The 27,932-nt window shown below is 45.8% G+C and overlaps 1 protein-coding gene and 1 long non-coding RNA gene across 4 annotated transcripts; one reads left to right on the top strand and one right to left on the bottom strand.

Annotated features, from left to right (window-relative positions):
* Positions 1-237: 237 nt before the first annotated feature.
* On the top strand, positions 238-26,193 carry ATIC (5-aminoimidazole-4-carboxamide ribonucleotide formyltransferase/IMP cyclohydrolase). Of its 2 annotated transcripts, XM_066575617.1 has the most exons (17): positions 238-254; positions 8,591-8,616; positions 11,163-11,289; positions 12,323-12,399; positions 15,144-15,210; positions 15,305-15,393; positions 17,053-17,204; positions 17,283-17,439; positions 20,811-20,936; positions 21,301-21,408; positions 21,768-21,853; positions 22,497-22,586; positions 23,758-23,886; positions 25,041-25,133; positions 25,360-25,542; positions 25,637-25,789; positions 26,007-26,193. In XM_066575617.1, exons 2-17 carry the CDS (start codon positions 8,604-8,606, stop codon positions 26,124-26,126), a joined length of 1,770 nt encoding a protein of 589 aa, XP_066431714.1. In that variant the 5' UTR covers positions 238-254; positions 8,591-8,603; the 3' UTR covers positions 26,127-26,193. The 2 variants fall into 2 exon arrangements, with proteins under 2 accessions (XP_066431714.1, XP_066431713.1); XM_066575616.1 differs by lacking the exon at positions 238-254 and having other exon boundaries at positions 8,540-8,616.
* Positions 6,626-8,459, bottom strand: LOC136576374 (uncharacterized). 2 transcript variants are annotated; one of them, XR_010786352.1, is made up of 4 exons: positions 8,316-8,459; positions 7,241-7,386; positions 6,917-7,015; positions 6,626-6,826 (listed from the first exon to the last, which is right to left on the bottom strand). It is a non-coding gene; the product is annotated as an uncharacterized lncRNA (long non-coding RNA). The 2 variants fall into 2 exon arrangements; XR_010786353.1 differs by having other exon boundaries at positions 8,283-8,424.
* Positions 26,194-27,932: the final 1,739 nt, after the last annotated feature.

The following is a 27,932-nucleotide window of genomic DNA, read 5'->3' as shown; positions in this document are numbered from 1 at the left end:
CTGAAAAGACGGTAACAGCAGGCTCCACCCCCTACCCCGCCCACAACACTGACTGAAAAGACGGTAACAGCAGGCTCCACCCCCCAACCACGCCCATAATCATGACTGAAAAGGCGGTGACAGCAGGCTCCACCCTAACCCCGCCCCCTGCTCATAGCCCTACAGTACTTGTGCGACCGTCGTGCGTTGCTGACATCTGTACACCCCGCCTGCTCCACCCTCGGCCCTGACGGAGTGCTCCACGTGTGGCGGACGCATATTAGTAGTTTACACTGCGGTTATTCCTGCTGCCGATTCCAGCCAATGAGGTGGCTGGAATCGGCACCATGTGACCTCCCATTGTGCACGAGCAGTACAGTTCAGCTGCCGTGCACGATGAGAGCTGTGCCCGCGCCCACGTGACCGGTGACGTCACCGGTACTTGAATTTGCCCGCGAATTCCGAGCCTACAGAGGAAGCTGATGGTTGGAGCCTTTTATACTTTCAACGTGGGAGAGGAAGATTTCTGCGCTGTGTGGTGAGTACCTACCTGAGATTAATGCGCTGTGTGGTGAGTACCTACCTGAGATTAATGCGCTGTGTGCTGAGTACCTACCTGAGATTAATGCGCTGTGTGCTGAGTACCTACCTGAGATTAATGCGCTGTGTGGTGAGTACCTACCTGAGATTAATGCGCTGTGTGGTGAGTACCTACCTGAGATTAATGCGCTGTGTGGTGAGTACCTACCTGAGATTAATGCGCTGTGTGGTGAGTACCTACCTGAGATTAATGCGCTGTGTGGTGAGTACCTACCTGAGATTAATGCGCTGTGTGGTGAGTACCTACCTGAGATTAATGCGCTGTGTGGTGAGTACCTACCTGAGATTAATGCGCTGTGTGGTGAGTACCTACCTGAGATTAATGCGCTGTGTGGTGAGTACCTACCTGAGATTAATGCGCTGTGTGGTGAGTACCTACCTGAGATTAATGCGCTGTGTGGTGAGTACCTACCTGAGATTAATGCGCTGTGTGGTGAGTACCTACCTGAGATTAATGCGCTGTGCGGTGAGTACCTACCTGAGATTAATGCGCTGTGTGCTGAGTACCTACCTGAGATTTATGCGCTGTGTGCTGAGTACCTACCTGAGATTAATGCGCTGTGCGGTGAGTACCTACCTGAGATTTATGCGCTGTGCGCTGAGTACCTACCTGAGATTAATGCGCTGTGCGCTGAGTACCTACCTGAGATTAATGCGCTGTGCGCTGAGTACCTACCTGAGATTAATGCGCTGTGTGGTGAGTACCTACCTGAGATTAATGCGCTGTGTGGTGAGTACCTACCTGAGATTAATGCGCTGTGTGGTGAGTACCTACCTGAGATTAATGCGCTGTGTGGTGAGTACCTACCTGAGATTAATGCGCGGTGTGCTGAGTACCTACCTGAGATTAATGCGCTGTGCGGTGAGTACCTACCTGAGATTTATGCGCTGTGCGCTGAGTACCTACCTGAGATTAATGCGCTGTGTGCTGAGTACCTACCTGAGATTAATGCGCTGTGTGGTGAGTACCTACCTGAGATTTCTGCGCTACGTGTGGTGAGTACCTACCTGAGATTTCTGCGCTACGTGTGGTGAGTACCTACCTGAGATTAATGCGCTGTGTGCTGAGTACCTACCTGAGATTAATGCGCTGTGTGCTGAGTACCTACCTGAGATTAATGCGCTGTGTGCTGAGTACCTACCTGAGATTAATGCGCTGTGTGCTGAGTACCTACCTGAGATTAATGCGCTGTGTGCTGAGTACCTACCTGAGATTAATGCGCTGTGTGCTGAGTACCTACCTGAGATTAATGCGCTGTGTGCTGAGTACCTACCTGAGATTAATGCGCTGTGTGGTGAGTACCTACCTGAGATTAATGCGCTACGTGTGGTGAGTACCTACCTGAGATTAATGCGCTGTGTGTGGTGAGTACCTACCTGAGATTAATGCGCTGTGCGCTACGTGTGGCGAGTACCTACCTGAGATTAATTCGCTGTGCGCTACGTCTGGCGAGTACCTACCTGAGATTAATTCGCTGTGCGCTACGTCTGGTGAGTACGTCACCTGAAATTTGCGCGACGCCACCTGACGCAACCTGTCTTTTTTTGCAGATTTGTGCGCTACGTGTGGAGACGCGGCCACCCGAGATTTGTGCGCTTTTTTTTGCAAACTTACGTGTGGAGATGATCCTGACGTTTGGACGCGTTTTGAGAAGAATTTCGCTTCGCTTGCACACAAGCTGACATAACTCGTCGAGGTAAGCTGCTGCATCTGCTAAAATTTTCATTGCGTGCATCTGCTCATACGTGCTTATTTTGCGCATATTTGCAGGTTTTCGCTTGCGTGTGTGTGTACGCACGCGTGTGTGTGTACGCACGCACGCACGCGCGTGTGTGTACGTATATATGATTCTTCTGACCAGGTTGGGGGAGTAGTGGTCAATGTAAGTGGGTGGAGCGGATCTAGGGATCAGTAATACTGGTGTGATGTGACTGTTAACCTGCTGATTTTTCGTTATTTCCTGCAGATCTGACGTCCTTGAGAATGGGAAGGCTGGCGGACAGTGAAGAGACCCTCGACGTTCAGCAATCTTGAAACCCTTCGTTTTATGGACTGCTTTTTGCCGGTGACTCACCTTTTTTTTTTTTTTATAAGCTTTTTGGAGTATCCTGAAAAACTGCGCAATATTTTACACCGATTGAGTAAACAGAAAAGATCCCCACACACAGCGGCCTTTGTTTTATCAGGGAATGACACTTGGTGTAAAATCCAAATTTTTAATAAATAATAAAACGTGATTTGAATTTGTTTTTTTGTTTTACCTTATTTATGTTTTCAGGCTCCTGATTACCCACGCTGTAAAGCCGGCTGCACATGGATGTGACAGGCTCCGCCATGGAATTCCGGGGCGGAGCCCATCACGGCAGCCCCAAGAGACCCCAATACTTACCTCTGGTTCCGGAGTCCCGCATGACGCCTCAGTGCGCATGGGTAATAGAGCGTGAGACGCACCGCAGCGGCATGTGACGCGGCTGGCGGTAGGCGTAGAGGCGGTTTCACGCTATTTTCCGCTGTGCTACAGCGGAAAATAGCGTGAATGGACGGCTTCCACAGACTGCAATGGAAGCCGTCCGCGCGTATACCCGCGGCATTTTACGGTGCGGAATTCCGCTGTGAAATTACGCACCGTAAGCATTGAGCTATTAGGTTGAATACCGTGTTTCCCCGATAGTAAGACACCCCCCGATTGTAAGACGTATCGGGGGTTTCAGGGGGGTCGGCCAATGTAAGCCGTACCCCGAAAGTAAGACATATGTCTTACTTTCGGGGAAACACGGGGGTATTGCCGCCTCCCTCTCATCTACGGTAGCTGCGCGCCGCCTCCTGCCCACTTCCGCGCCGCCCCCCCTCCATACGTCACCGCGTCTGCCGCCTTTGGCCTCATGTCCACGGGGAAAATCAGGCCCGCTACGGATTCTCCATGTAGAATCTGCAGCGGGTCCCTCCTGCCCCGCGGACATGAGCGCTGAAAATAGGAATAAATCAGAATTAACTTACCTCTCACACGCTCCGGATACTTCCTTCGCTGCGGCGTCATCTTCTCTCGTCGCGGCCGGATCTTCTTTCTTCGGCTCGGCGGATGTGCATGATGACGTCGGTGACGTGCCCCGCACATGCGCCGGGCCGAAGCAAAATGATCCGGCCGCGACTGAGAGAAGATGGCGCCGCGGCGAAGAGAAGAACCAGAGCGTGTGAGTACAATTTGATTTTTGTGTCCCGGGAGACCCGCATGAAAATGGAGCATGGTCCAGATTTTTTCATGCTCCATTTTCCAATATAAGACATACCCCGAAAGTAAGACATAGTGGGGCTTTTGGGGATAAAAAGAAAGACACTGTCTTACTTTCGGGGAAACACGGTAGATCCGTCTGTGGGAAGGAGCCTTAAGGCCTCATGTCCACTAGCAAAATGGAATTGCGGTTTCCGCAGCGGATTTGCCCCTAGGGAATCATTGGCCATCCCGTCCATTAAACTGATTTTTGCACCCGCGGATGGAATTTTAATAGAATTGCGTTTTTCATGCGTGGGAGAAAAAACCACGGCATGCTCCATTTTACCGCGGATCGGCCACATTGCTATCACATTGACAGCAATGTGTGCGGATATCTGCATGAAAATTATACAATTGAAAGCTGATTCTACGCGGATTGTATTTTTCCAGTGGACATGAGGCCTAAGGCCGCCTGCAGACGGCCGTGTCGCATCCAGCTGCTCGCAACGGGACCCGACCTGAGCGCCTGCAGAGAGCAGTGCGGAACTCGCCCGCTCCCGCAGCTCTGACTCATGTGCCAGCAGACGGCACATGCGCAGAGCCGGCAGCCAGCGAGTGGCGTTTCTGTACGGGGCTCTGCGAACCCCGCACAGAATTAGAGCATGCCGCGGTTTGTTTTCTGCGCGTGATTTCGCGTAGACAAACCACGGTCTTCTGCATAGGATTGCGTATTGAAATGCAATCCTATGCAGACGTGTACAGCCGGAAATGTACGGTGCTGCGTCTGGCATAGACTGAAGTGGCAGCGGTGCGCACTCGTCATCAGCTGATTGGCAGGGATTCTGGGAGGCAGATCACCACTTCACTGCGCATAGATCATCAGTACTGGAGTCCCAGGGAACCCTTTTAACCCCTTGCCACCGCAGCACGTGAATGTATGTATATGTTAGGAAGCAGCTTTCTGGAATGGACTTGCATCTACATCCTACAGATCTGAGCCCACACCATCTACTGCTGAAGACTGTTGCTAATGACAGTTGGCCTCCCGCAGCCACAGAGGGGATGGGTGAGACAACAGATTCCCGCTGTTAACCCTTTCCAGTCCAATGTCGGGCCTGCCCCGACATCATAATTTCCCTCCAATGTCGGGGCAGGCCCGACACTGCAGTGCAGGAGTGGATCTGCAACCGATCGTCAGGCACATCGGGTGCAGATGCACTCCTGCACTGGTCCTCATCGAAGACCCCCGAGGAGAAGGCAGAAAGGGATTTTAATCCTTTCTGCCTTCTCCTTTACACATTACTTAGCGCTATGTAATGCATAGATTCTGGCCGGCGATCATGTGACCGCCGGTGTTACCTGACCCCAGCAGTCACATGATCGCCGAACCGGGAGGCAGAAGGAAAGTACTGAAGACGCCGGACAGGTAAGCAGGTCCCTCCCTGCACCCTCCTGAACTCTGTCAGCTCAGGAGGGTGCAGGGAAAGTGTATTTTTTCTCACCCATTCTCCCCAGAACCAATTTATTTGGAGCTGGGGAGAATGGGTGAGAAAAAATAAGTGGATTGGAAAGGGTTAATGCTTTGCATGCAACGATTGCTCTTATTTCATTAGGTTTTTGTATGTAATCAGATATACTTCAGTCTAAGCCGACCTGAGTATAAGCCAAGGTACCAACTTTTACCCCAAAAACCTGGGGTCAATTATTGACTTGAGTATAAGGCAAGGGGTAATATTAGGTACCTCGGCTAACACTGGGATCGGCTATACTCGAGTATGCATTGTGGCTGCCTCTACAGGCCAAGTGGGCAGTATTGTCCGGGTCTCCTGGACTCATGGTTAGTGTAGGGACTAGCGGTATAACCAGGAGCTTAGAAGTTCGCCCGCTAGCTTCACGTTTTGTCTACAATGTCAAGTAATACCTGTTCTTTATAATCAGCCTGTTAGTAGTGGTTGCATTTTTGGCTTCTGTATGCAGTGTTTTCTATCTCTGTGTATTCTGTTCCGTCTCTGTTATATGCCATGCGTGTGTCCTGTTCTGTGGCTCCTAGGATCAGCTATGGCCCAGTTCCGAAGACCGCTGGGCCGCCCTCTTATTTGGGGATGTATATGCTTAGGTTGGGCCACTGTCGACCCCCCCCCCCCCCCCTTTTAGCACAGGGTCAGTGGCATGGATTCCATGTGAATTTCCTGTGTGCATGTATACTACTACACTACTAGTCCTTTGGTCACGATGGTGTTGGCAGTCTGCTAAATCTGCCCACACGATCATAACAGTCTGTTCAGAAAGCCACATAGTACTGATTACATTTTGGGTCCCATTTGTGCATACTAACATAACATTAGGGCCACAATGGGTACATTTCTGAAAACAATACAAACAGGGGTATCCATTTTGGGGTGTCAGTGCACATGAAAATGATGATTTTTGGTGGAAAAAAATTTAGAATAGCACATTAGCCGAAATAAAGCCTTATAATTTTTTTTAGTCATAATTCCATTAATTCCTGAAAATGTGGGATCTAAATACTCCTCACACCACTCAGTGAACACAAAGGGGTGTACTTTGTAAAATAGGGCCATTTTAGGGGGTATGTATTCTGACACCCACGAGCCTTTGCAATCTTGGCTCGGTGGAGGAAAAAGGATTTAGCAAAATGAGGAAAAATGAGGTTCAACTTGAATGTCTCCTAAATGGTTCCAAACAAAAGATGTTTTTGCAAATGTGCGTCCAGAATAAAGTGAACAGATGGAAATATATGTTGGCAAAGATTTGTAGAGTATGCTTGCACATATGAGATATAACATTTGCAAATGTTAAAAAATTACAATGTCTTCAAAACTGTCAATATTCTTAATTTTAATTAATATACACAACTTCTAACTGCCCATTTTTACCACTTAAACGAAGTACAACATGCCCATCTTGAAAGCGTCCTACTGAGCCAACATCTAGGACCGTCAGTCTCTCTGCTGCTTCAACAACGATTGTGAGCAAACGTAGTGTGGTAATCTTGAAATAACGTATCAGCTCACCTGTAAAGAAGAAGGAAAAAAGTTTGCAAGAAAATAAATAAAAGCTTAGTCTATCCAAAAATACCAAAAAAAAAAAAAAAGGTGAGTCACCGGCAAAAAGTAGTCCATAAAACGAAGGGTTTCAAGATTGCTGAACGTCGAGGGTCTCTTCACTGTCCGCCAGCCTTCCCATTCTCAAGGACGTCAGATCTGCAGGAAATAACGAAAAATCAGCAGGTTAACAGTCACATCACACCAGTATTACTGATTCCTAGATCCGCTCCACCCACTTACATTGACCACTACTCCCCCAACCTGGTCAGAAGAATCATATATTATATATACACGTACACACGAAAACCTGCAAATATGCGCAAAATAAGCACATATGAGCAGATGCACGCAATGAAAATTTTAGCAGATGCAGCAGCTTACCTCGACGAGTTATGTCAGCTTGTGTGCAAGCGAAGCGAAATTCTTCTCAAAACGCGTCCAAACGTCAGGATCATCTCCACACGTAAGTTTGCAAAAAAAAGCGCACAAATCTCGGGTGGCCGCGTCTCCCCACGTAGCGCACAAATCTGCAAAAAAAGACAGGTTGCGTCAGGTGGCGTCGCGCAAATCTCAGGTGACGTACTCACCACACGTAGCGCACAGCGCATTAATCTCAGGTAGGTACTCACCACACAGCGCATTAATCTCAGGTAGGTACTCACCACACAGCGCATTAATCTCAGGTAGGTACTCACCACACAGCGCATTAATCTCAGGTAGGTACTCACCACACAGCGCATTAATCTCAGGTAGGTACTCACCACACAGCGCATTAATCTCAGGTAGGTACTCACCACACAGCGCATTAATCTCAGGTAGGTACTCACCACACAGCGCATTAATCTCAGGTAGGTACTCACCACACAGCGCATTAATCTCAGGTAGGTACTCACCACACAGCGCATTAATCTCAGGTAGGTACTCACCACACAGCGCATTAATCTCAGGTAGGTACTCACCACACAGCGCATTAATCTCAGGTAGGTACTCACCACACAGCGCATTAATCTCAGGTAGGTACTCACCACACAGCGCATTAATCTCAGGTAGGTACTCACCACACACAGCGCATTAATCTCAGGTAGGTACTCACCACACAGCGCATTAATCTCAGGTAGGTACTCACCACACAGCGCATTAATCTCAGGTAGGTACTCAGCACACAGCGCATTAATCTCAGGTAGGTACTCAGCACACAGCGCATTAATCTCAGGTAGGTACTCAGCACACAGCGCATTAATCTCAGGTAGGTACTCAGCACACAGCGCATTAATCTCAGGTAGGTACTCAGCACACAGCGCATTAATCTCAGGTAGGTACTCAGCACACAGCGCATTAATCTCAGGTAGGTACTCACCACACAGCGCATTAATCTCAGGTAGGTACTCACCACACAGCGCATTAATCTCAGGTAGGTACTCACCACACAGCGCATTAATCTCAGGTAGGTACTCACCACACAGCGCAGAAATCTTCCTCTCCCACGTTGAAAGTAGTATAAAAGGCTCCAACCATCAGCTTCCTCTGTAGGCTCGGAATTCGCGGGCAAATTCAAGTACCGGTGACGTCACCGGTCACGTGGGCGCGGGCACAGCTCTCATCGTGCACGGCAGCTGAACTGTACTGCTCGTGCACAATGGGAGGTCACATGGTGCCGATTCCAGCCACCTCATTGGCTGGAATCGGCAGCAGGAATAACCGCAGTGTAAACTACTAATATGCGTGGCGGACTGCACGGACAGACATGGCAGAGCTGGGTAAGCGCTGCGGCTGTGATACGAGCTTTACTACTTACTATTGCACACGTGGTCCCTGTGTTACTGCCGAGGTTCCCTGTAGTGTGGGCATGTGGAAGGTGCCTGGTAGCAGCCCGCGGGGTATGAAGTGTGTTCGCCCCTCCTGACTTGTAGCATGTCCCCTCCCGTTAGCTGGAGCCCCTACAATGGAGGTCTGTGTAGCAGCGGGTCACATGCCGTCCTACTGGTCTTCTGCTCGCTCTGCCTTGTTATAGACTTCACCCCCCGTGATCCTCTGGCTGTTAGTTCTGGTGGCCGTACAGATAACTCCTTGTGTCCCCCAGCGCAGGATCCTGGCCTGAGGGCACCTTTTGGGCCGTTCTCACACAGGCAGGTTTTTTCCGTATAGCATTTAGCGGATGTTTTTGCCGACTGCAGCACTTAGGCCTCCTTCCCACGAACGGATTTACGCCACGTAAATCCGCGGCAAAAATCCGCTGCGTTGCCCCATGCTATTAGGTTCTATTGAACCTAATAGCACAATGCTCACGGTGCGTAATTCCACCGCGGAATTACGCACCGTGAAATCTCCCGCCCTCACCCGCAGCATGTTCTATTTGCCGCGGGTGTACGCGCTGACGGCTTCCATTGCAGTCAATGGAAGCCGTCCGTTCACGCTATCTCCCGCTGCAACCAGCGGAAGATAGCGTGAAAAAACGCTTCCCCGCCTACCGCCGCGACGGCGGTGGGCGGGGAAGCGTCTTCACGCTATCTTCCGCTGGTAAGTATGGGATCTCTGGGGGGCGCCGTGACGGGCTTCACTGCGGAATATTACGCGGCGGAGCCTGTCACGCTCGTGGGAAGGAGGCCTTAGGCCTCCATGCGTTCCAATGGGGGTTTTCAGATGAGCATTTATAAAGGTGGTTAGAAGCAATAGTGATGTCATCTGCTGACTTTGCCTATTTGGTCGGGCCGCAAATCGTACAGCTTTCATTGACTTTGATGCAAGCGGACTTGAATTGTGGAATCCGCATGTACGATCCGCAGTTCAACCTGCCCATAGAGAAACCTGGGCGTCCGCAGCTGAATTAAAGGGGTTGTCCCGCGCCGAAACGGGTTTTTTTTTTTTTTTAAACACCCCCCCCCCCCCCCCTGTTCGGCACGAGACAACCCCGATGCAGGGGTTAAAAAAAACACCCGCACAGCGCTTACCTGAATCCCGGCGGTCCGGCGTCTTCATACTCACCTGCTGAAGATGGCCGCCGGGATCCTTTGTCTTCATGGACCGCAGGGCTTCTGTGCGGTCCATTGCCGATTCCAGCCTCCTGATTGGCTGGAATCGGCACGTGACGGGGCGGAGCTACACGGAGCCCCATTCAGAAAAGAAGACCCGGACTGCGCAAGCGCGGCTAATTTGGCCATCGGAGGGCGAAAATTAGTCGGCACCATGGAGACGAGGACGCTAGCAACGGAGCAGGTAAGTATAAAACTTTTTATAACTTCTGTATGGCTCATAATTAATGCACAATGTACATTACAAAGTGCATTATTATGGCCATGCAGAAGTGTATAGACCCACTTGCTGCCTCGGGACAACCCCTTTAAGGCACTTTGGTCTGCAAAACTGCAGCATGCTCTATTTCAGTGCAGTTCCCACATGGATGGCTTCCATTGAAGTCAATGGAACTCTTCGCTCTGTGTCCTGTCCACAATTCAATTTCGGAGGGGCTGCGGGAAAGAAGTTTAAAAAAAAACAAAATACTTCACTGCGCATGTGCGGCTGTGTGCCCGCTGGCACTTCCGCAGTGCAGAAAATAGAAGACCCGGCCGGGTAAGCAGTGTCCTCGTCAGCGGGCGGGGTTGGTTTCTGCTGCAGACATGAGGCCTTAGTCTAGGACCACAGATGGGATCACTTTGAGACATAAAACCCGATCTTGTTGCATGTCTAACTTGCTTTAGGCTGGGCCTTACATGAGCGCCATTCCCTGCATGCTGCCCGTGAGGGGCATGTACGGCACCCATCATGTACAGTGACTTTACCTCCTTGGTGTGTAATAACGATGATCTAGCCTACTCACAGGCACCTAAATCCAATACAGAATTTGGGAGAATAACTAACTGCTGGAAAAGTGTTCTCAGCCCCTACTGAGGAGCGCCCTTCAGCCCTGAAACATGTCGCTTTATTCCATATTAATAAAATGAAGTTGAGCTCACTGTCTTGATGATTTGTGCCTCTTACAAAAAGGCCTTACCTACACCCGTTATTTCCCACTGCCAAATATACCTCGCACTCCGGGCTGAGATCATTGGGTTAGCTGCAGCTGTACAGAGGTACCGTCAAACCTCCTTGGGAAGAGAAGCCGCATGTGTGTAGATGCCTGTGCGTATCTATAGAGGTGTGCAAGTATCTATATGTAATTTAAAATGAAGAAACAATTTCCCCTCCCCCAACAAATTACCCTGCATGGCTTTTTTTTTTTACATTCTTCTCTAACTGAGGCGGAGGCGTCCTAGAAATGTTCTTTAAGTTACAGTATTGGTGTGTAGACATTGACTTTGTCTTCCAGCTCTCTTCAGTGTGTCTGATAAGACTGGACTTGTAGAATTTGCCCAACGGCTGAGCGCTCTTGGTCTTTCCTTGGTGGCTTCTGGTGGAACTGCAAAATGTCTACGGGACGCTGGTCTTGCTGTCAGGTAATGATGGATCCCACCCCTCAAATGCAATTTATGCAAAGTACATACTACTAGCTCATTGGAAACTATGATATACATCTTCCCCCTCCCCAAATCATACACGGTACCACCCACATCACGCTGTACTTTCCTGTACAGCACTTCAATGTGTTCTGGGCACTGACTTAGTGTAGCAGGAGCTGCTCTACTACATGGGTGAGTTGTGGCATGGTATTGGTTCTCCACACCCCCTGGCTCGCGAGTGCATGTCAAAGTGTCCTCTACAGTATAAACAATTAGGTGGCAAGTGCCCCCCCTATTGGCCCACATATTTAAATACCTTTGTCATGTGGTCATTCAACCAGATGGTGGCAGTAGTTAAGTTACTAACAACACAGAACACGCTAAGGCTACATTTGCACGGGTGGCAAGATATCTAGCTTGGTGAGGAACTCAGCCCAATATCACGCTTACTACCGATTGCCTTTTTTTTTTTTTTTTTTTTAATGCTGATGCGTTTTTGATTGTGCATCGCTTCTGTGAAACTGCGATCTCACACGCATGTTGGGATTGCAAGTGTTTCCCGTTAACTTCAATGGGAAGCATCACACTCGCATGCAAGGTCTTTCAGGCTCCATTGAAAAAAAAAGTACATGATGCATTCCAAGGGAATGATGAAAGATAGAACATGCTGTGATTTTTCTATTTGTGAGTTTTGTGACAATGCATTGCGGAAAACTCACGTGAGAACATTGTTTATGTGAATGAGTCCTGAGGCCGGCTTCACATGGGCGATAATGACTTCTCACATGACTGGAAACAAATCGCAGCATGTTCTATCTGGCCGTGTGATCTTGCATCACAGCCGGATTGTCTTCAATGGACCATTGTTTGTAGATCGGCAAAGGTCTGCTGCTCACTCAGAATTCGCTTCCATGTAAACATCTAAGCATCAGTAGTCGGTTCCAAACATCTGCTTATGGGGGCAAATACTTCAATCTGTCGCTGCTGTTCTGAATTTTTTCTCTTTTTTTGTCCCCTTTCCCTCTTTTAGAGATGTGTCTGAACTTACAGGCTTTCCAGAGATGCTGGGGGGACGTGTGAAAACTCTCCATCCTGCAGTCCATGGAGGTAAGATTGAAATGCACATAGCTTCTGTGTACGTGAAGACTACAATAGCCTAAGGTTCCCTGTCCACGGGCGTTGCGGTATCCTGTGGCGGAGCTCCGCCATGGGAGCAGGAGCCGCAGATGGATCTCTGCTGTCAGCCTAATCTGACAGATAGGTTGGCGGCAGATCAGGGCATTTGACAGCAAGAGAATTCCCTGCTCGTGGACACAGGGCCGGCGCTTTCCATAGCAATGCTATGATAAGCTTCAGATGGCGTGATTCGCCGTCTATTTACCGCCGGCGAAATCACTGCTATGACAGGGGGCCTTAGGCCACTCACACCTGCCATCAGCAAAACGCCACAATTTTGATTACCACAGTTTTCATATGCAGGTTACTGCCTCCAACAGGTTTTGGTGCACACCATCATTGATGACGTGCACTGAATGTAGCAAAATAAAGCAGACGGCGCTCGAAAATTGTGGCGTGTTCAAGCGCAGGTCTGCGAGGCCCCTATGAAATCAATGGTAGCGACATACCACAATTACTGTGGCATTCACAATGCCACGGTAATTATTCCACATACAGTTTTGGCCTATATTTGGGGTCTAAGCATCTTTTTTGAATTTCCAGTTATGTTTTTCACGATTTAAAAAAAATAAAATAAAAATCCGTTGTTTAAGGTGCGTTGTAAAACAATTGCATGTAACATATGGGTTGAAAACAAGAACATGAGTCCATGCAATTCAACCTGTTATCCTGCAGTGTTCCACAGGATGGCAGAAGACTATTAACCCCTTCCCACTCCAGGATGTACGTTTACGTTCTGGAGCGTCGGGGTATGTATGAAGAGAGGTTGCGACACCCGTGGGCAATGGCTGCAATCGGCTGATCGCAGCTATTAACCCTTTAAATGCCGCTGTCACTTCTGACAGCGGCATTTAAATCCCTTGACCGGCATCCCCCAGCGGTGAGATTGGAGAGCTGTGCAGGTGTCATGGTAGCCGGGGGCCTTCTGAAAGGCCCCAGGGCTGCCTTGGGCGATTGCCTATCAAGCCATCCCCGTGAGGTGGCTTGATAGGCTGCCTATCAGAATGCAGTATGACGTAATTCTACAGCATTATGTCATACTGCAGGAACGAACAAAGCATTGCATGTTGTAGTCCCCCAGGGGGACTAAAAGTAAAGAAAAATCAATAAGTTTTTAATTGTAAAAAAAAAAAAGTAATTTTAAATCACTCCCTTTTTGCCATATCTGTAATTAAAAAATCAAAATCCTAAAATAAAAATACATATTTGGTATCGCCGCATCCATAAAAGTCCAATCTATCAAAGTAGTGCATTATTTACCCCGCACGGTGAACGTCGTCCGAAAAGGAAAAAAAGTAGAGCGCCAGAAATGCACTCTTTCAATCACCCTGTCTCCCAGAAAAAACAGCAATCAAAATTGTACGTATTCTGAAGTAGAACTAACGAAAAATACAGGACATCCCGCAAAAAATTATCCCTCGCTGAACTACGTTGGCAGAAAAAATTATTGCGCAGAAAATAATTGAAAAAAATTAAATGTCTTTTTGAAATAAAATGGTATAGTAAAAAAAACTGTTTGGTATCGTAGCAATCGTACTGACCCATAGAATAAAGTTATGTCCTTGTTGCAGTATGTGTACTGTAGAAACAAGACGCACTGAAAGATGGCGGAATGTCATTTTGGTTTTTTTCCATTTTATTCCACTTAGCATTATTTTTAAAGTTTTTCAGTACATTATATGGTACCTTAAATAGCACCATTGAAAACTACAACTAGTCCCACAAAAACAAGCCTTCATACAGTGATGTTGATGGATAAGTAAAGGAGTTATGATTTTTTTTTTTTTTTAAAGGGGGAGGAAAAATGAAAATGGGGGTGGGAAGAGGTCCGTGTCATTAAGGGGTTAAAGTACACAATTATTTGTATGCTTTTTTTTTTTTTTTTTTTTTGGAGGGTGAAAACGGTCTTCCAACTTCAAATCTGGTAATCAGGTTGTTGATTCAGGGATCAATTTTTATCTCCAGAAATGTACTACAGAACTTGTAACATTACACATTTACAGAGCTGGACTGGCCGGAGGGATGGTCTCCCATTTGACTCGGTACTTTTTCCAAACCGTTTGTGATTACTGTGCAGCTGAATCTCAGATTTAATCTGTTTTCCCCACAGATGGCTCCTGGTTGTGTTCTGTAGCGCTAACACTACATGCTCTAGCCTCTATTGGGAGGTTATGGATTGCTCCATGCTTGGCTTTATGCAATATTTGTCCTAGATAACGTTTCTCTGCCTTGGGGTAGTGTCCGCTCCTTATCTATCATGTACTGTAGTCTGGATTTTGACTTGTATGTTGCAAGAGTGCAAATGAATGACTGTGGCCCCTTGCATGTCATACCCCAGCTCCCACTTCAACTGTCATGTAAATTGCTTGTTGAGCTGTCGTATGATGGTTACTATATGAAGTGATTCCATACTTGGGCATCAATCACAGGGCTGTACTACAGCTGTTTTGCCACTCAAGGGGGCATGATGGCTCTGTACATATGGCACTCATCAGACTGTATTGCAGCGAACAGTCCAAATTCCCATTTGTTGCAGCTGCTGTAAAGCACCTATACAATGGTGTGATGTTTATACAGGAAGGAAGCTTGTGTGTAAATGACTAACATATTAAGAGCGTGGAACCGCTGAATGTTTGCAGGACCACTTACAATAGTCTGACCTGTTTCTTTATCAGGTATTCTGGCAAGAAGCACCTCTGAAGACCAAGCAGACCTCACCAGATTAGGTTTCAGCTATATCAGGTAAACCCAACGCAGTGTACATCTGAAATCTTACAAACATTTAGTTATGTTCTTTATGATGAGAGATGCTTCCTTTTCTCCTCTCCCTCCTTAGAGTAGTTGTCTGCAACTTGTATCCCTTTGTGAAGACTGTATCTGCCCCTGGTGTGACGGTGGAGGAAGCTGTTGAGCAGATTGATATTGGTATGTGGCTCCCCAATTTTGTACAGTTGCAGTCAACCCCTGCTGCATATTAAACTTGCTACACTTACAAGTTTTCAGCTGTTTGCAGAAAATCAAACAAGAACAACTTTAGATGGACCAAAACAAAATGCTACTTTTACGGTTGTCTCGGAATTATTCAACCTCCTCGTCCGGAATCCCTCATAAGAGAACATATTTTTAAATTGGGTGTCTCAAGCATATCTGATGCAACTAATCCAGGACCATTTTGACCGACACTAATATTGCCAACAAGAAATTAAAAGGTCCTATTACGAGTGCTAGCATTAGGTGATGGCGCTCATGGTTTCCCTACAACTGATAGGCGGCATCTGTGCTGTCAGTTGCCGCCTGGCAACTGTAGGAAAGCGTGAGCACTAACAGTTTCTGCTAGTACTCTTGTAATGACACCCTAAGGCCTCATGTTCACAGGGAAACTCAGGCCTGCACGGATTCTCCATGCAGAATCCCGCTGCGGGTCCCTCCTTTCCCGCAGACATGAGGCCACAAAATCAGATATACTCACCTGTCTGGACACTGCAGATCTCCCCCCTCCATCGCGGCTGGATCTTTCTTCGGGACAGCTGACGTGCTCGGCACGCCGACAGTGTGCCGTACACAGCTTTTTTTTATTTTGAATGTAGGCTTCAATAGAAGCTGAGGGAGCCGTCTGTACTGGAGACCCGTACGAAAATGGAGCATGCTGCGGGTGATTTCCCACATGTGCGATCTGCGGATCAGGGAAAAATGACATCCGCAGGTATTAATTACCTGCGGATGTCCAATGCATCCCTATGGGCGCAGATCACGCAGGCGGATTATAAAATCCTAATTTGCCTGCGGACACTGGGCCTTAGTGAAGACCTTTGTTGGCACAGAAAGACAAGGATAGAAATGGATGGTTAAGGCGCTGAATGTTCCTAGAGATACAGTTGGAAGCATAGTTTGCATTTTCAAAGTTAAAGGAACACTGGCTACACTACCTGGATATGGCAGAAGGGGGAAGCTGCCACCAGATTCCTGAGGAGGCAAGTGATCAAACTTCTTGAGTTACTGCAAAAGACCTACAGCAAGATAGAAAGGTCTTTATGCCTGAACTCCAAGACCTACATCTCTACTCTACATGGGTTTTGATAATATTGTATCCAACATTTTCTTGTGCTTGTGTAATGAAGCTGTGGAATTCTCGGGATTTATTCTGTGGCACAATAAAACAAAACTGGAACTTCTCAGGACTATGGATCAGTATTATGGAGTATCTGGAGGAGGAAGAATAAAGCATATGCCGCAAAGAACACCCTGTCTACAGTGAAGCATGGTGGTGGCTTGGTGACCCTCTGGGGCTGGAAACCTGCAGTCTGTGGAGAGCAAATGGATTCCAACAAATATCAGGAAATCCTAGGAGAAAAGCTCATGCCTTTTGTGAGGAAGCTGAAGCTTGGGCATCATTAACCCCTTAACGTTGCAGGGCATGCATTACATCCTGCAGCTTTGGGGTACATATGATCGCTCTCTGTACAGCACAGCTGCTGGTTGTTTCTTACAGAATGTGTGGGGTTCCTAGTGCATGTTAAAACTATAATCTTATGGTACCTTAAACCTTTTTTTTTTTTTTTTTTTTTTTTTTTTTTTTTGGGATAGGTGGTGTAACATTACTGCGTGCAGCTGCCAAAAACCATGCTCGTGTAACTGTCCTGTGTGATCCCAGCGACTACAGCAGTATTGCAGATGGAATGGAAAAATCTAAGCAGAAGGACACGACCCTCGAAAGACGTTGCCAGCTGGCCCTCAAGGTAAAGTTATGGGGCCAGAAATGTTGTCTCTTAGATCGTATTCTATCCAATTACTATAGCTTCTGCTGCTCTTCACAGGCTTTTACTCACACGGCCGAGTATGATGCCGCCATCTCTGATTATTTCCGTAAACAGTATAGTAAGGGCATCTCCCAGCTTCCACTGCGATATGGAATCAATCCTCACCAGGTGCCTGCTCAGATCTTTACCCGTGGACCACAGCTTCCATTGACTGGTATGAGACTAATGGGCTAGGGGAGGGGCTTTTTTTTTTTCTCCCCCTAATAATTATAGCAGATTAATGACCTAGTCCTGCAATGCCATGTATAGGAATCCATTGTAGGCTAACCCACAGGGGTAGAAATGCATAAAATGGCATCTGCCAGCATATTTTCTGTGTATTGTGTATTTTTTTCCAAGATTATGAGTTGGGGTTATTGCTGAATATAGGATTTGATTACATGGTGTCTCTGGTATTCTGTGTTCACTTATAACACTCACATTGATGGTGGTCTACTTTGTGTGTTAACCAGTTTTTATCATAAATTTTAGCAACGCTAAAGGATGTACATTTTAGGACGATCCTACTCCATACAATACAGGTGCCAGCTGTTTCTCACAGCCAACTCCCACCCGCAACAGCTCCAATAAGCACTGTGGCTGATCAGAGCTCTTAATTAGAGATGAGTGAGCATACTCGTCCGAGCTTGATGCTCGTTCCAGTATTAGGGTGCTCGAGATGCTCGTTACTCGAGATGAGCACCACGCGGTACTCGTCTCGCTTAAACGAGCACTGACCATTGAAAGCAATGGGCTGCCAGCGATCTCAGGATGAATTTTTGGGAAGGGCTTAAAAATATAAGCTCTTACCAGAAAATCAGCCTTAAATGTGTAAAAATAAAAATGTCAGCATAAAGATCGTTCTCCTAACGATGTTAGCCCATTGAATTCAATGGAGCCGGCAATACAGCCGGCTCCATTGAAAGCAATGCGCTGCGGGCGATCGCGGGATGAATTTTCGGGAAGGGCTTAAATATATAAGCCCTTCCCTGCAATTCATCCAGAAATGTGTAAAGATAAAAAAAATATATATACTCACCTTGTCCTGGCAGACGGAGTTCAGCCCGGCCGGCAGCAGTTTTCTGAACTGCTCTCTGTAGTATTCATCAGCCAGGGATTTAAAATCCCCACCTGCTGAATGAGCTGCCTCTGATTGGTCACAGCCTGACCAATCAGAGGCAGCTCTCACTCACACCCATTCATGAATGGGTGTGAGGGAGAGCTGCCTCTGATTGGTCGCAGCGGGGATTTTAAATCCGTGGCTGAATACTACAGAGAGCAGTTCAGAGAACTGCCGCCGGCCGGACTGAACTCCGTCTGCCGGGACCAGGTGAATGTGTGTTTTTTTTTTTTTTGTTTTTTTTACATTTCTGGATGAATTGCAGGGAAGGGCTTATATATTTAAGCCCTTCCCGAAAATTCATCCCGCGATTGCCCGCAGTGCATTGCTTTCAATGGAGCCGGGGGGGGGGTCACTTGCCGCTATTGTGGCTTAAAGGGGTTGTCCCGTGCCTAAACGTGTTTTTTTTTTTTTTTTTATTCAATAGGCCCCCCGTTCCGCGCGAGACAAACCGAATGCATGTGTTAAAAAAAAAAAACGTTTAGTACTTACCCGAGTCCCCGCGCTGCGGCGACTTCTTCCTTACCTTAGTAAGATGGCCGCCGGGATCTTCACCCACGATGCACTGCAGATCTTCTCCCATGGTGCACCGTGGGCTCTGTGCGGTCCATTGCCGATTCCAGCCTCCTGATTGGCTGGAATCGGCACACGTGACGGGGCGGAGCTACGAGGACCAGCTCTCCAGCACGAGCGGCCCCATTCACCAGGGAGAAGACCGGACTGCGCAAGCGCGTCTAATCAGGCGATTAGACGCTGAAACTAGACGGCACCATGGAGACGAGGACGCTAGCAACGGAACAGGTAAGTGAGTAACTTCTGTATGGCTCATATTTAATGCACGATGTACATTACAAAGTGCATTAATATGGCCATACAGAAGTGTATAACCCCACTTGCTTTCGTGGGACAACCCCTTTAATAGTGGGACCTGGGAACTTGAGATGCAGCCCAACATGTAGCCCCTCGCCTGCCCTATCCGTTTCTGTGGTGTTTCCATCACTTTCTTGAATTTCCCAGATTTTCACAAATGAAAACCTTAGAGCATCGGCGAAATACAAAAATGCTCGAGTCGCCCATTGACTTCAATGGGGTTCGTTACTCGAAACGAACCCTCTAACATCGCGGGAAGTTCGACTCCAGTAACGAGCACCCGAGCATTTTGGTGCTCGCTCATCTCTACTCTTAATCCATTAAATGCAGCTGTCAATTCTGACAGCTGCACTTAAATGCTCTGATCGATGTAATGCCATAGTACATCATACTGCAGAAGTGCTCAAGCAATCGCAAATTTTGTTCCCTCTGGAGGTTTAAAAGTGAAAATTAAAGTTATACCTTATAAAAATGAAAGGTAACAAGGTTAAGAAAAAAAAACAAACTTTTGACTTATAAAAGGTTTTGGGATTTTATTTAGATTCTATTTTGTATCACTGCATCCGTAAAGTCCAATCCATCAAAGTAACGCACTTATTTTCCCCCACATGGAGAATGTCAGAAAAAAATGCTTTTTTTATTTTTTTTTTTTTGTCAACCAGTCTTCAGGAAAAAAAAATGTAATGGAGTGGTCAAGTACAAAAGTCATATGTATTCATAGTACCTATAGAAACTACAGGATGTCCCACAAAAAAAAGCCCTCGCACAACTAGGTCAATGGAACAATAAAGTTATGGCGGTGGGAAGTTGGGTGTGTTTTGTAAAATTAAATCTTTGGCAAAATAAAAACTACATAAATTTGGTATCATTATAATGGCCTTTTTGTTGCAGTATGTACACTGTACAAGACACAATTTTATTTTTTTATTTCACTATACTTGGTTTTTAAAAGTTTTTCAGTCCCATTATATGGTTCATTAAATAGTAACCTTGAAAAATACAGCTCGTCCTGCAAACAGTGTCCTTATCAATCTACGTCGATGGATAACGAAGTTATGATTTTTATTTATTTTTTTAAAGTGTGTGTGTGTGTGTGTGTGTGTGTGTGTGTGTGTGTGTGTGTGTGCATCCTTCATGGGTTAATGAATTTAGACTGTCAGGTGTTCAAACAGACTTGTGTCATGCTGCAAGGTCTGTTACAGTAAAGTAGCGCATATCCTATGCTGTTGTGTTAAACATTGGTACATTTCAGGAGCAGGTTGACCATGACATGCTGTAACTAGTGCATTTTTCATCATTGCTTGCAACCCTGTAGGGTTTGGTCACGTGTGCTTTAGTGGCAGTAGTAGCACTTGTCGTCTACCGCTAACTTTCAAGCTTTACCTAGAATTGCCACTGTGTCCAGTCCAGATGTATCGCAGTAAACTGGCCACACCTGTTAACATGCGTAATGGCACACTGACGAGAAAGAATATAGTTGATGGCTGTAAAGCTTTTGCAGAAGTCTCTGGAAATGCAATTTAATGCCTGTGCAATGTCTTGTCTTCTACTTGCAGTGCTGAATGGGTCTCCAGGGTTTATTAACTTGTGTGATGCTTTGAACGGCTGGCAGCTGGTGAGAGAATTGAAAACTGCTCTTGGGCTCCCTGCAGCCACCTCCTTTAAACATGTGAGCCCCGCAGGTAACTATGCAATGGATTAAATATCTTATGTAAAACCATGTGGTTCTTATACAAATATTAAGGGGGGAAAAAACTAGACTACTTCTATAATTGTGTGTTCTACAAATAGACTGCTTTTACAGATACTGAATGCTAGGTCTGTGTACTACAACACTAATGACTTGCTATAAAGTGTGTGTAAAATAGATATAATTTATTGGTATTCTCTCCAGGGAATGTTTTTTTTTAAAGAACAAAGTGAACTAGAAATGGTAGCACTGGAACTTACAACCAATATTTAACCACTTCCTACATTCATACATGTGTACTTTGCACCAAGCTACTAAATAAAACTGTTCCTTGTACTATCACTTTCTACCACCAGGTGCTGCTGTTGGTGTCCCACTGACAGAAAAAGAGGCCCAGGTGTGCATGGTACACGACATCTACACTACACTCACTCCATTGGCAACTGCCTATGCCAGAGCTAGAGGTAAATTTTTTTTTTTTTTATTTAAAAAAAATTTTTTTTTTTTTTTTTTGTTGCATTACAATTCTGCACATATTCACAAACTCTATATGTTACCAGGCACAAAATCACCATATATGGGTCAATATTAATGAGGCCAGCAAGATGGTACTCGGCTCAACTGGTCAGAGAAATTGCATCTGCTTAAATGTTTCACTAATTCAACTTTATTACTTTCTGTCCGTTAATGTCGACTATTGCTTTCTGCATTCACCAGTCTGTCTTGATGCAGTTTGTGGTTGTGCAGCCTTGTGTTCTGCAATATTTATTGGGCACGGTTCCTCAACAGTTTAACTGCTATTCTGGCTTTCGCTATTTCCTAGGTTCTGATAGGATGTCGTCTTTTGGTGACTTCATTGCCATTTCTGATGTGTGTGACGTTCCCACTGCAAAAATAATCTCCAGAGAGGTATGAGGTTACCCAGAGTTGGGCGCATTAGTCTTTTGGATTTAAAACCTCCCTTTTGAAGAGTGGATTAACCAACCCATCCATCTGTGAGCTGCTTGGCATGTTCAGGCTTTATTCACACCTGCATCCTTTGCTCTACATTTGCATAAAATGTTTTATGCAGCTATTCATATTGTCAAAGACAGAATTTCTGTACAAACTTGCATACGTTTTAGACCATGTAGTAATTGTTAAGGTCACCTGAAAACAAACTAACAAATATTGAAAGGTTTGTCCAGTATTAGGGCTTATTCAGACGATCGTATATCAGCTCAGTTTTCACACTGAGCTGATATACGGTGTCCTTGTCTGCAGTGGGGAAGGATGGAAGAGCCAGGAGCAGGAACTGAGCTTCCGCCCCTTGCCACTATTTGCAATAGGAGGGGGTGAGACAGGGGTGGAGCTAAGTCTCGGTGCTTAGCTCCACCCCTGCCCCACCCCTCCCATTGCAAATAGTGGTGGGGAAGGGGCAGGGGCTCAGTTCCTTTTTTTTTTTTTTTAAATGAAAGTCATGATTTAATCCTGTATAAACAGTTTATGTATTTAATCTGTAGTCATCAAAGTTGGTAACTGTGTATACTCTTAATCTTTGTGCTATGATTAGGTTTCTGATGGGATTATAGCTCCAGGGTATGATGAAGAGGCTCTGAAAATCCTCTCCAAAAAGAAGAATGGAAGTTATTGTGTCTTGCAGGTAATGTAGTGGTGTATAGTTTCCTGATTAACACACTTTCACTAATTTCTGAGAATCATGAGAATGGGTACCGAACTCTTGCGGCGGCAATGAGGGACATTTATCAGTATGTGAGGGACCCTTATCAGTAGACTGAGCAGATTTGCTGTGGATGAGATTTAGAAAATCGCGCTGTGGAAAAAATCTGCACAAAACCCGTGCAGATATTGACATGTGGTGCAGGGGTTAATGCTGCAGCATGTTAATTTTTAAATCTAAAGTATATCAATAGCCCATCCAGGGCTCCAGCGTTACTACCGGTTTTCTGTTTGCAGTTTTTTTGGGGTTAAGCAAGAAAGAATGAAAAATGAGAACTAGAAGGGAAGGACTTTCACCTCTCCTTTCAGCTGGATACACTTCTGGGTTTGGTTTAAACAAAAAAAAAAATAACACAAGTGCAATCTTCAAAGTGCTGTGAAACCACATTCACACATGCAAAAATCTCAACTACATTTTCTACAAAATGGCGCTACCCACGGATGCATCAAGCATTTTCGTTTTCATTATAAATGTGAGTACAAGTTTTATGTATCCTATGGCTTGAGAAAGGTGTCATCAGGACACAGAAACGCGTTGCCTGTCTAATACGTTATCCACAATCAGTGGATTGTTTAATAAAACCTTGGATTTTATCTAGTACACTGGTGTGTACCATCGTCTGTGATTGGAGTCTACACTTCAAGGAGGGGGTTTCTGTAGCTACACACTCCCCTCCTCCTTAGTAAGTGTCTTTCCTACACTATCACTTGCCTTTACGCATACCGCTGAAGACAAAGTGTTCTTCATATATACAATACATGAAGCGCGGTGACAATTTTTTCTAACTAGATTGTATTATATACAACTAAGTTTTTTTGTGCATTTTGCAATGCAGAAAAATCTGTTGAATGGACTTATTCACATGTGCATGAGGGGGGGGGGGGGGCTTTTTCTTACATTGATGTGGTGTGAGGGATGGAATCGCAGGACATTCTGTCTTCTGGCGTTCTCTTAGAAAGCATCGCTCACTGTGTTTAATGGGACTTTACAGGCCTTGCCTGGCATGCTTGCTTGCCGCTGAGGGAGGGAGGGAGATTTTAGGCAAGTGAAATCTACAGATGAAGCAGACATTTGATATTAATCTGTCTTTTAGATGGATTCAACTTATGAACCAGATGACACCGAGATTCGAACGCTGTTTGGATTGCAAATGGAGCAGAAGAGAAATGATGCAGTTGTAGACAGTTCACTTTTCAGCAATGTAGTTACAGCAAAGAAAGAGGTAGAGATGTGCCTTTTTTTGTTCTGTGTAGTTTTGTCTCCAACCCCCCCACCTCCCTTGGCACATGCCTATGCAGTTGTACATGTCACAGCCTTCTGTTTATGGTGTTCAGTGTGTTGGAAAATCCTGTGGTACACCTCTGACAGAACGCTGCGCACATGTAGTTAACCGAGCCTTATAGAACAATTTATTCCTCTTTGGGAACATGACTCTATATAGTCTGCTCCGGTATAAATGTTACCTGTAGGGTTAGTTTACTATGACTTTTGTTTGATGTTAGAATGCTTTTTAAACATAACGCAATTCAGTGACCATGCAGTGGTGCACAACAGACATTGTTCTCTGTTCACATTAACATCATGGCTTCCATTCATAGATGTGCCACAGTATCTATTCTGGATTAATTTCCAAACTTGAAGGTGTTCAGGGATCTGTCAGCAAGGAAAATGCTGTGCCGCAGATTGGACAGCTTCCATTGACTGCAGGATACGCTGCAAAATGGACCATGCTGTGACTTGCTTTCCAGACCAGAAGGTCTGCAAAACTAATACACATGCATTAATTAAGCTGCGGACGCCCATGATTTTGTATGGGTGGCTTGAATTCTGGATCATCCACATGGGAGCCCTACATGGATCCTGGAATTCAAACCCACCCGTGGACATGAGCCCTAACACTGTCTAAAATCCATTAGAAACTGTCTCCTCTCCTTAGGGAGAGCACCTAGAAAGTGAGTGAGGAGACTTATAAGGCCATTCATGCTCCTCCTGGGTTATATGCAAATATGGGAGATGGAACAATACTTCTCCCGTATTCGTATGTTATCCAGAGGCGCATGAATGGCCTTAAGTCTCCTCAATCACTTTCTAGGTGCTCTCCCTAAAAAGAAAAGATGGTGTTCCTGACTCGCGTCATAGGCCTCTTGCTAGCTAAGCCAGAAAGCTACTGCACACTGAGGGGCAAACTCCCTGAAACAGCTGTCTGTATCGATTCTGGCTTGGTTTTCAATTCCCAATCATTGTTACAAGGCTTGTATAAAGAGTCTAACACTGACTTGAAGGAATGCTGCCTTCCAATAAGTGGCGCAGCAGAGGTATTCCATCTCCCATATTTGTGTAAAATGCAATTTAAAATGTTATGACTTCTCATTTCAGCTCCCTGAGGCTGCCATAAGAGACTTGATTGTAGCCACTATTGCCCTGAAATATACCCAGTCTAACTCTGTGTGCTATGCCAAGGATGGCCAGGTAACTAAAACTATTACTTCATAGCAACGTGATATGTAATCCTGCAGAAAGGCACATGTCTATCCAGTTAGGCTTGTTATCCTGCAATATTAATTCGAGCGAAGGCAAAAAGGAAACTGATTCATTTCTCTTCTGCCTGCTTGTGTAGAGCTTGTTGACCACTATTATAGGTCACATAATGTAGAAAACTTTGTAATTTTTAAAATCCGAGCTTCTCTTCTGACAGGTGGTGGGTATAGGTGCTGGGCAGCAGTCCCGCATACATTGCACCCGGCTGGCTGGTGACAAGGCTGATAACTGGTGGCTGCGCCATCATCCACGTGTCTTGGCAATGAAATTTAAAGCTGGAGTGAAGAGGGCTGATATTTCAAATGCCATTGACCAATATGTGAGTGGCAACCTAGAAAAGGTAAGTGTATAACCGAAGTGGCAGATGCACAGGACACCACTAGTTTACAACATAATACTGAAATATGTACATTTTTGTGTGCTTCTGTCCACAGGAGGAGCTAGAGCAATGGAAGTCCCTGTATGAGCAGCCCCCAGAGCTGCTGACCCCTGAAGACAAGAAACAATGGATCTCTACTTTAACTGCCGTCTCCCTGAGCTCTGATGCATTTTTCCCATTCAGGGACAATGTAGAGCGGGCAAGAAAGGTGATTGAGTGGTTAAAGCAGTTTTAATTAGGCTATGCTTTTTTTTATTTTTTTTTCTCCACTTCTTTCCCCATAATACTTATATCTTTTGACTAAGGCTTTCCATGTTGGGCCACTGCAGTATATAAAGTTTTGCTTCTTGTGTGCTGTGGCCTTTTTATATCGACTGATCAAGTGGTTTGATGCCAATTCTAACTACTTTTTTATTTTCTTACAGAGTGGGGTTCAGTTCATCGCTGCTCCTTCTGGTTCAGCAGCAGACAAACTGATCACTGAAGCATGTGATGAGTTGGGCATTGTCTTGGCACACACCAACCTGAGACTCTTCCACCATTAACATTCCAAAATGCTAGTATGTGCTAGAGCATCTTTGTACGGTTATAATAAAACAGTATTGCATTTTGGCTCGTTCTGTTACTGATGCTTTGTTACTGACTGTCTTGAGTTATTATTAAGGACTAGTGCATCCACAACACTTCCTTCCCTGATAAGCTAATGCACTAAGCTATAGCTTGTTTGGGTGACATAAGGCTGTCTTCACGCTTCATTCAGCACATCTGCTATGCTGTACATTTAAACACTATTTCTAGATCTGTAAAAATAAGTTCTTCCAGTCTATCTATCGATGGCCTGTAGCTTATTTAATGGTAATCCTCACTGCAAGCTGTTGTGCTTCAGGAAGCAGAAAGCTCCTACATTGCCAATTACTGTAGCAGAGTCCTACTCACTTCCCTAGGACTCAGGCTGCAGCATTGATCTAGCCCACTGTGCAAGGTTTTGGTGGAAGGAAACCAACCTCCTAAATACACTCTAGCTGCAATTGCTGCCCTGTCCCCTTGTCTGATTAGATATGTATTCTGGGTCTCAGACTGTTGCCATTGTGCTTTTTTTTTTTTTTTTTTTTTTTTACATTGGTGAATCATGGACAATATGGACCAATGGGCAGGAAGAATTAAGGGGGTTGCCTGCTTCTAGCTGATTTGCTGTAGGAACCAGATGGTCCTGTACATTGTGCAGGTGCCTATGTTGGTACTGCAGGCGGAGTACTTTTGAGGTGAATGCAGCTCAATCTGCAGTACCAACCTGGGCCACTTAGACAGCTGTCTGCTTCCTGCCACAAAACTGCTGTACGTGGTACAATCCTCTTTTAAATCCAAATATCCACACTGGGATAGAAGCATATCCTTTCCTTCTCAGACTGCAGGAAGCTACTGAAGTTAAGCAGAATATTGACCCAGGTGCAGCTTTTGGCTCCTAGGGGCCAACGGCCTTCATGGTGACTGAAGATTAAGTCCAGATTTGCCTGCCTTTTAAAGACCCAGGCATGCTAAATACAACTTTAAGAGCTCTCTTCTAAAAGTTGAAATGACTACTGGCAGATTGACTAGGCCTACAGTTGTAGCTGCTCTGATTGGTCAAAGCTTCAGGATTCTAGCATTTGCTGCACTGAGTGCAATTACATGGTCTATTTTGCAGTCACTGAGAATAGTGGCCATGGAAGTCTGACTCAACTAAGATGTGTATAACAAATCCTCTGCTGGATCAGATGAGGGAGAAGCAGGCCCACCTCTGGCTGTCACAAGCCATGATGCTTTTTGCAAGTGCTAGGCTGCAATGAGTAGGAGGGCTGCTGCAGTGGACACCTCATGGCAGCTTTAAACTTCCAGGTACTGATATCTGAGCAGTAATGCTAGCTCATAGCAGGTAAAGTTGACAGCCTAGTTTACCACAAATAGAAATGTCATCCACACACCACATGAAGGTCCTTCTAGCTAGGTCAGTCTGGATGACTAGGCTGTCTAAGGCCACCTTATATGTGGCAAAATTGCTGTGAGCATTCTGGAATGGAAAGCCTGCAGCAATCTTGCTAGAAACCCACACCTACAGAGTGTGGATTTGGTTGTGTTTTAGGCTTTATGCCAACGTGTTTTTCATGTTGGCTTTGTGGAGTGGATTTGGTTGGGTTTTAGCCTTTATTTCAACGTGTTTTGTCACACTTGGGCGTATATACGCTACCAGTGTGAAGCATTGGTTTGTAATGCATTTGTTCACATGGTCAATTATACAGCACATAAAGACACTGGTACCGTGAAAAAAAAAAAAAACAAACATATGTGGCCGGTGCATAATATGCTCAGCCAAA

This window comes from Eleutherodactylus coqui, chromosome 8, assembly GCF_035609145.1.
Source record: "Eleutherodactylus coqui strain aEleCoq1 chromosome 8, aEleCoq1.hap1, whole genome shotgun sequence".
Taxonomy (NCBI): Eukaryota; Metazoa; Chordata; class Amphibia; order Anura; family Eleutherodactylidae; genus Eleutherodactylus; species Eleutherodactylus coqui.
The sequence above is the reverse complement of the archived record's forward strand: the minus strand, read 5'-3'. Positions and strand labels throughout refer to the sequence as shown.

Coding starts and splice junctions, on each gene's coding strand:
- ATIC (XM_066575617.1), top strand. Junction 15,211..15,304: donor TTAGGTTTCAGCTATATCAG/GTAAACCCAACG, acceptor CTCCCTCCTTAG/AGTAGTTGTCTGCAACTTGT. Junction 25,543..25,636: donor TGAGTGGCAACCTAGAAAAG/GTAAGTGTATAA, acceptor TTCTGTCCACAG/GAGGAGCTAGAGCAATGGAA.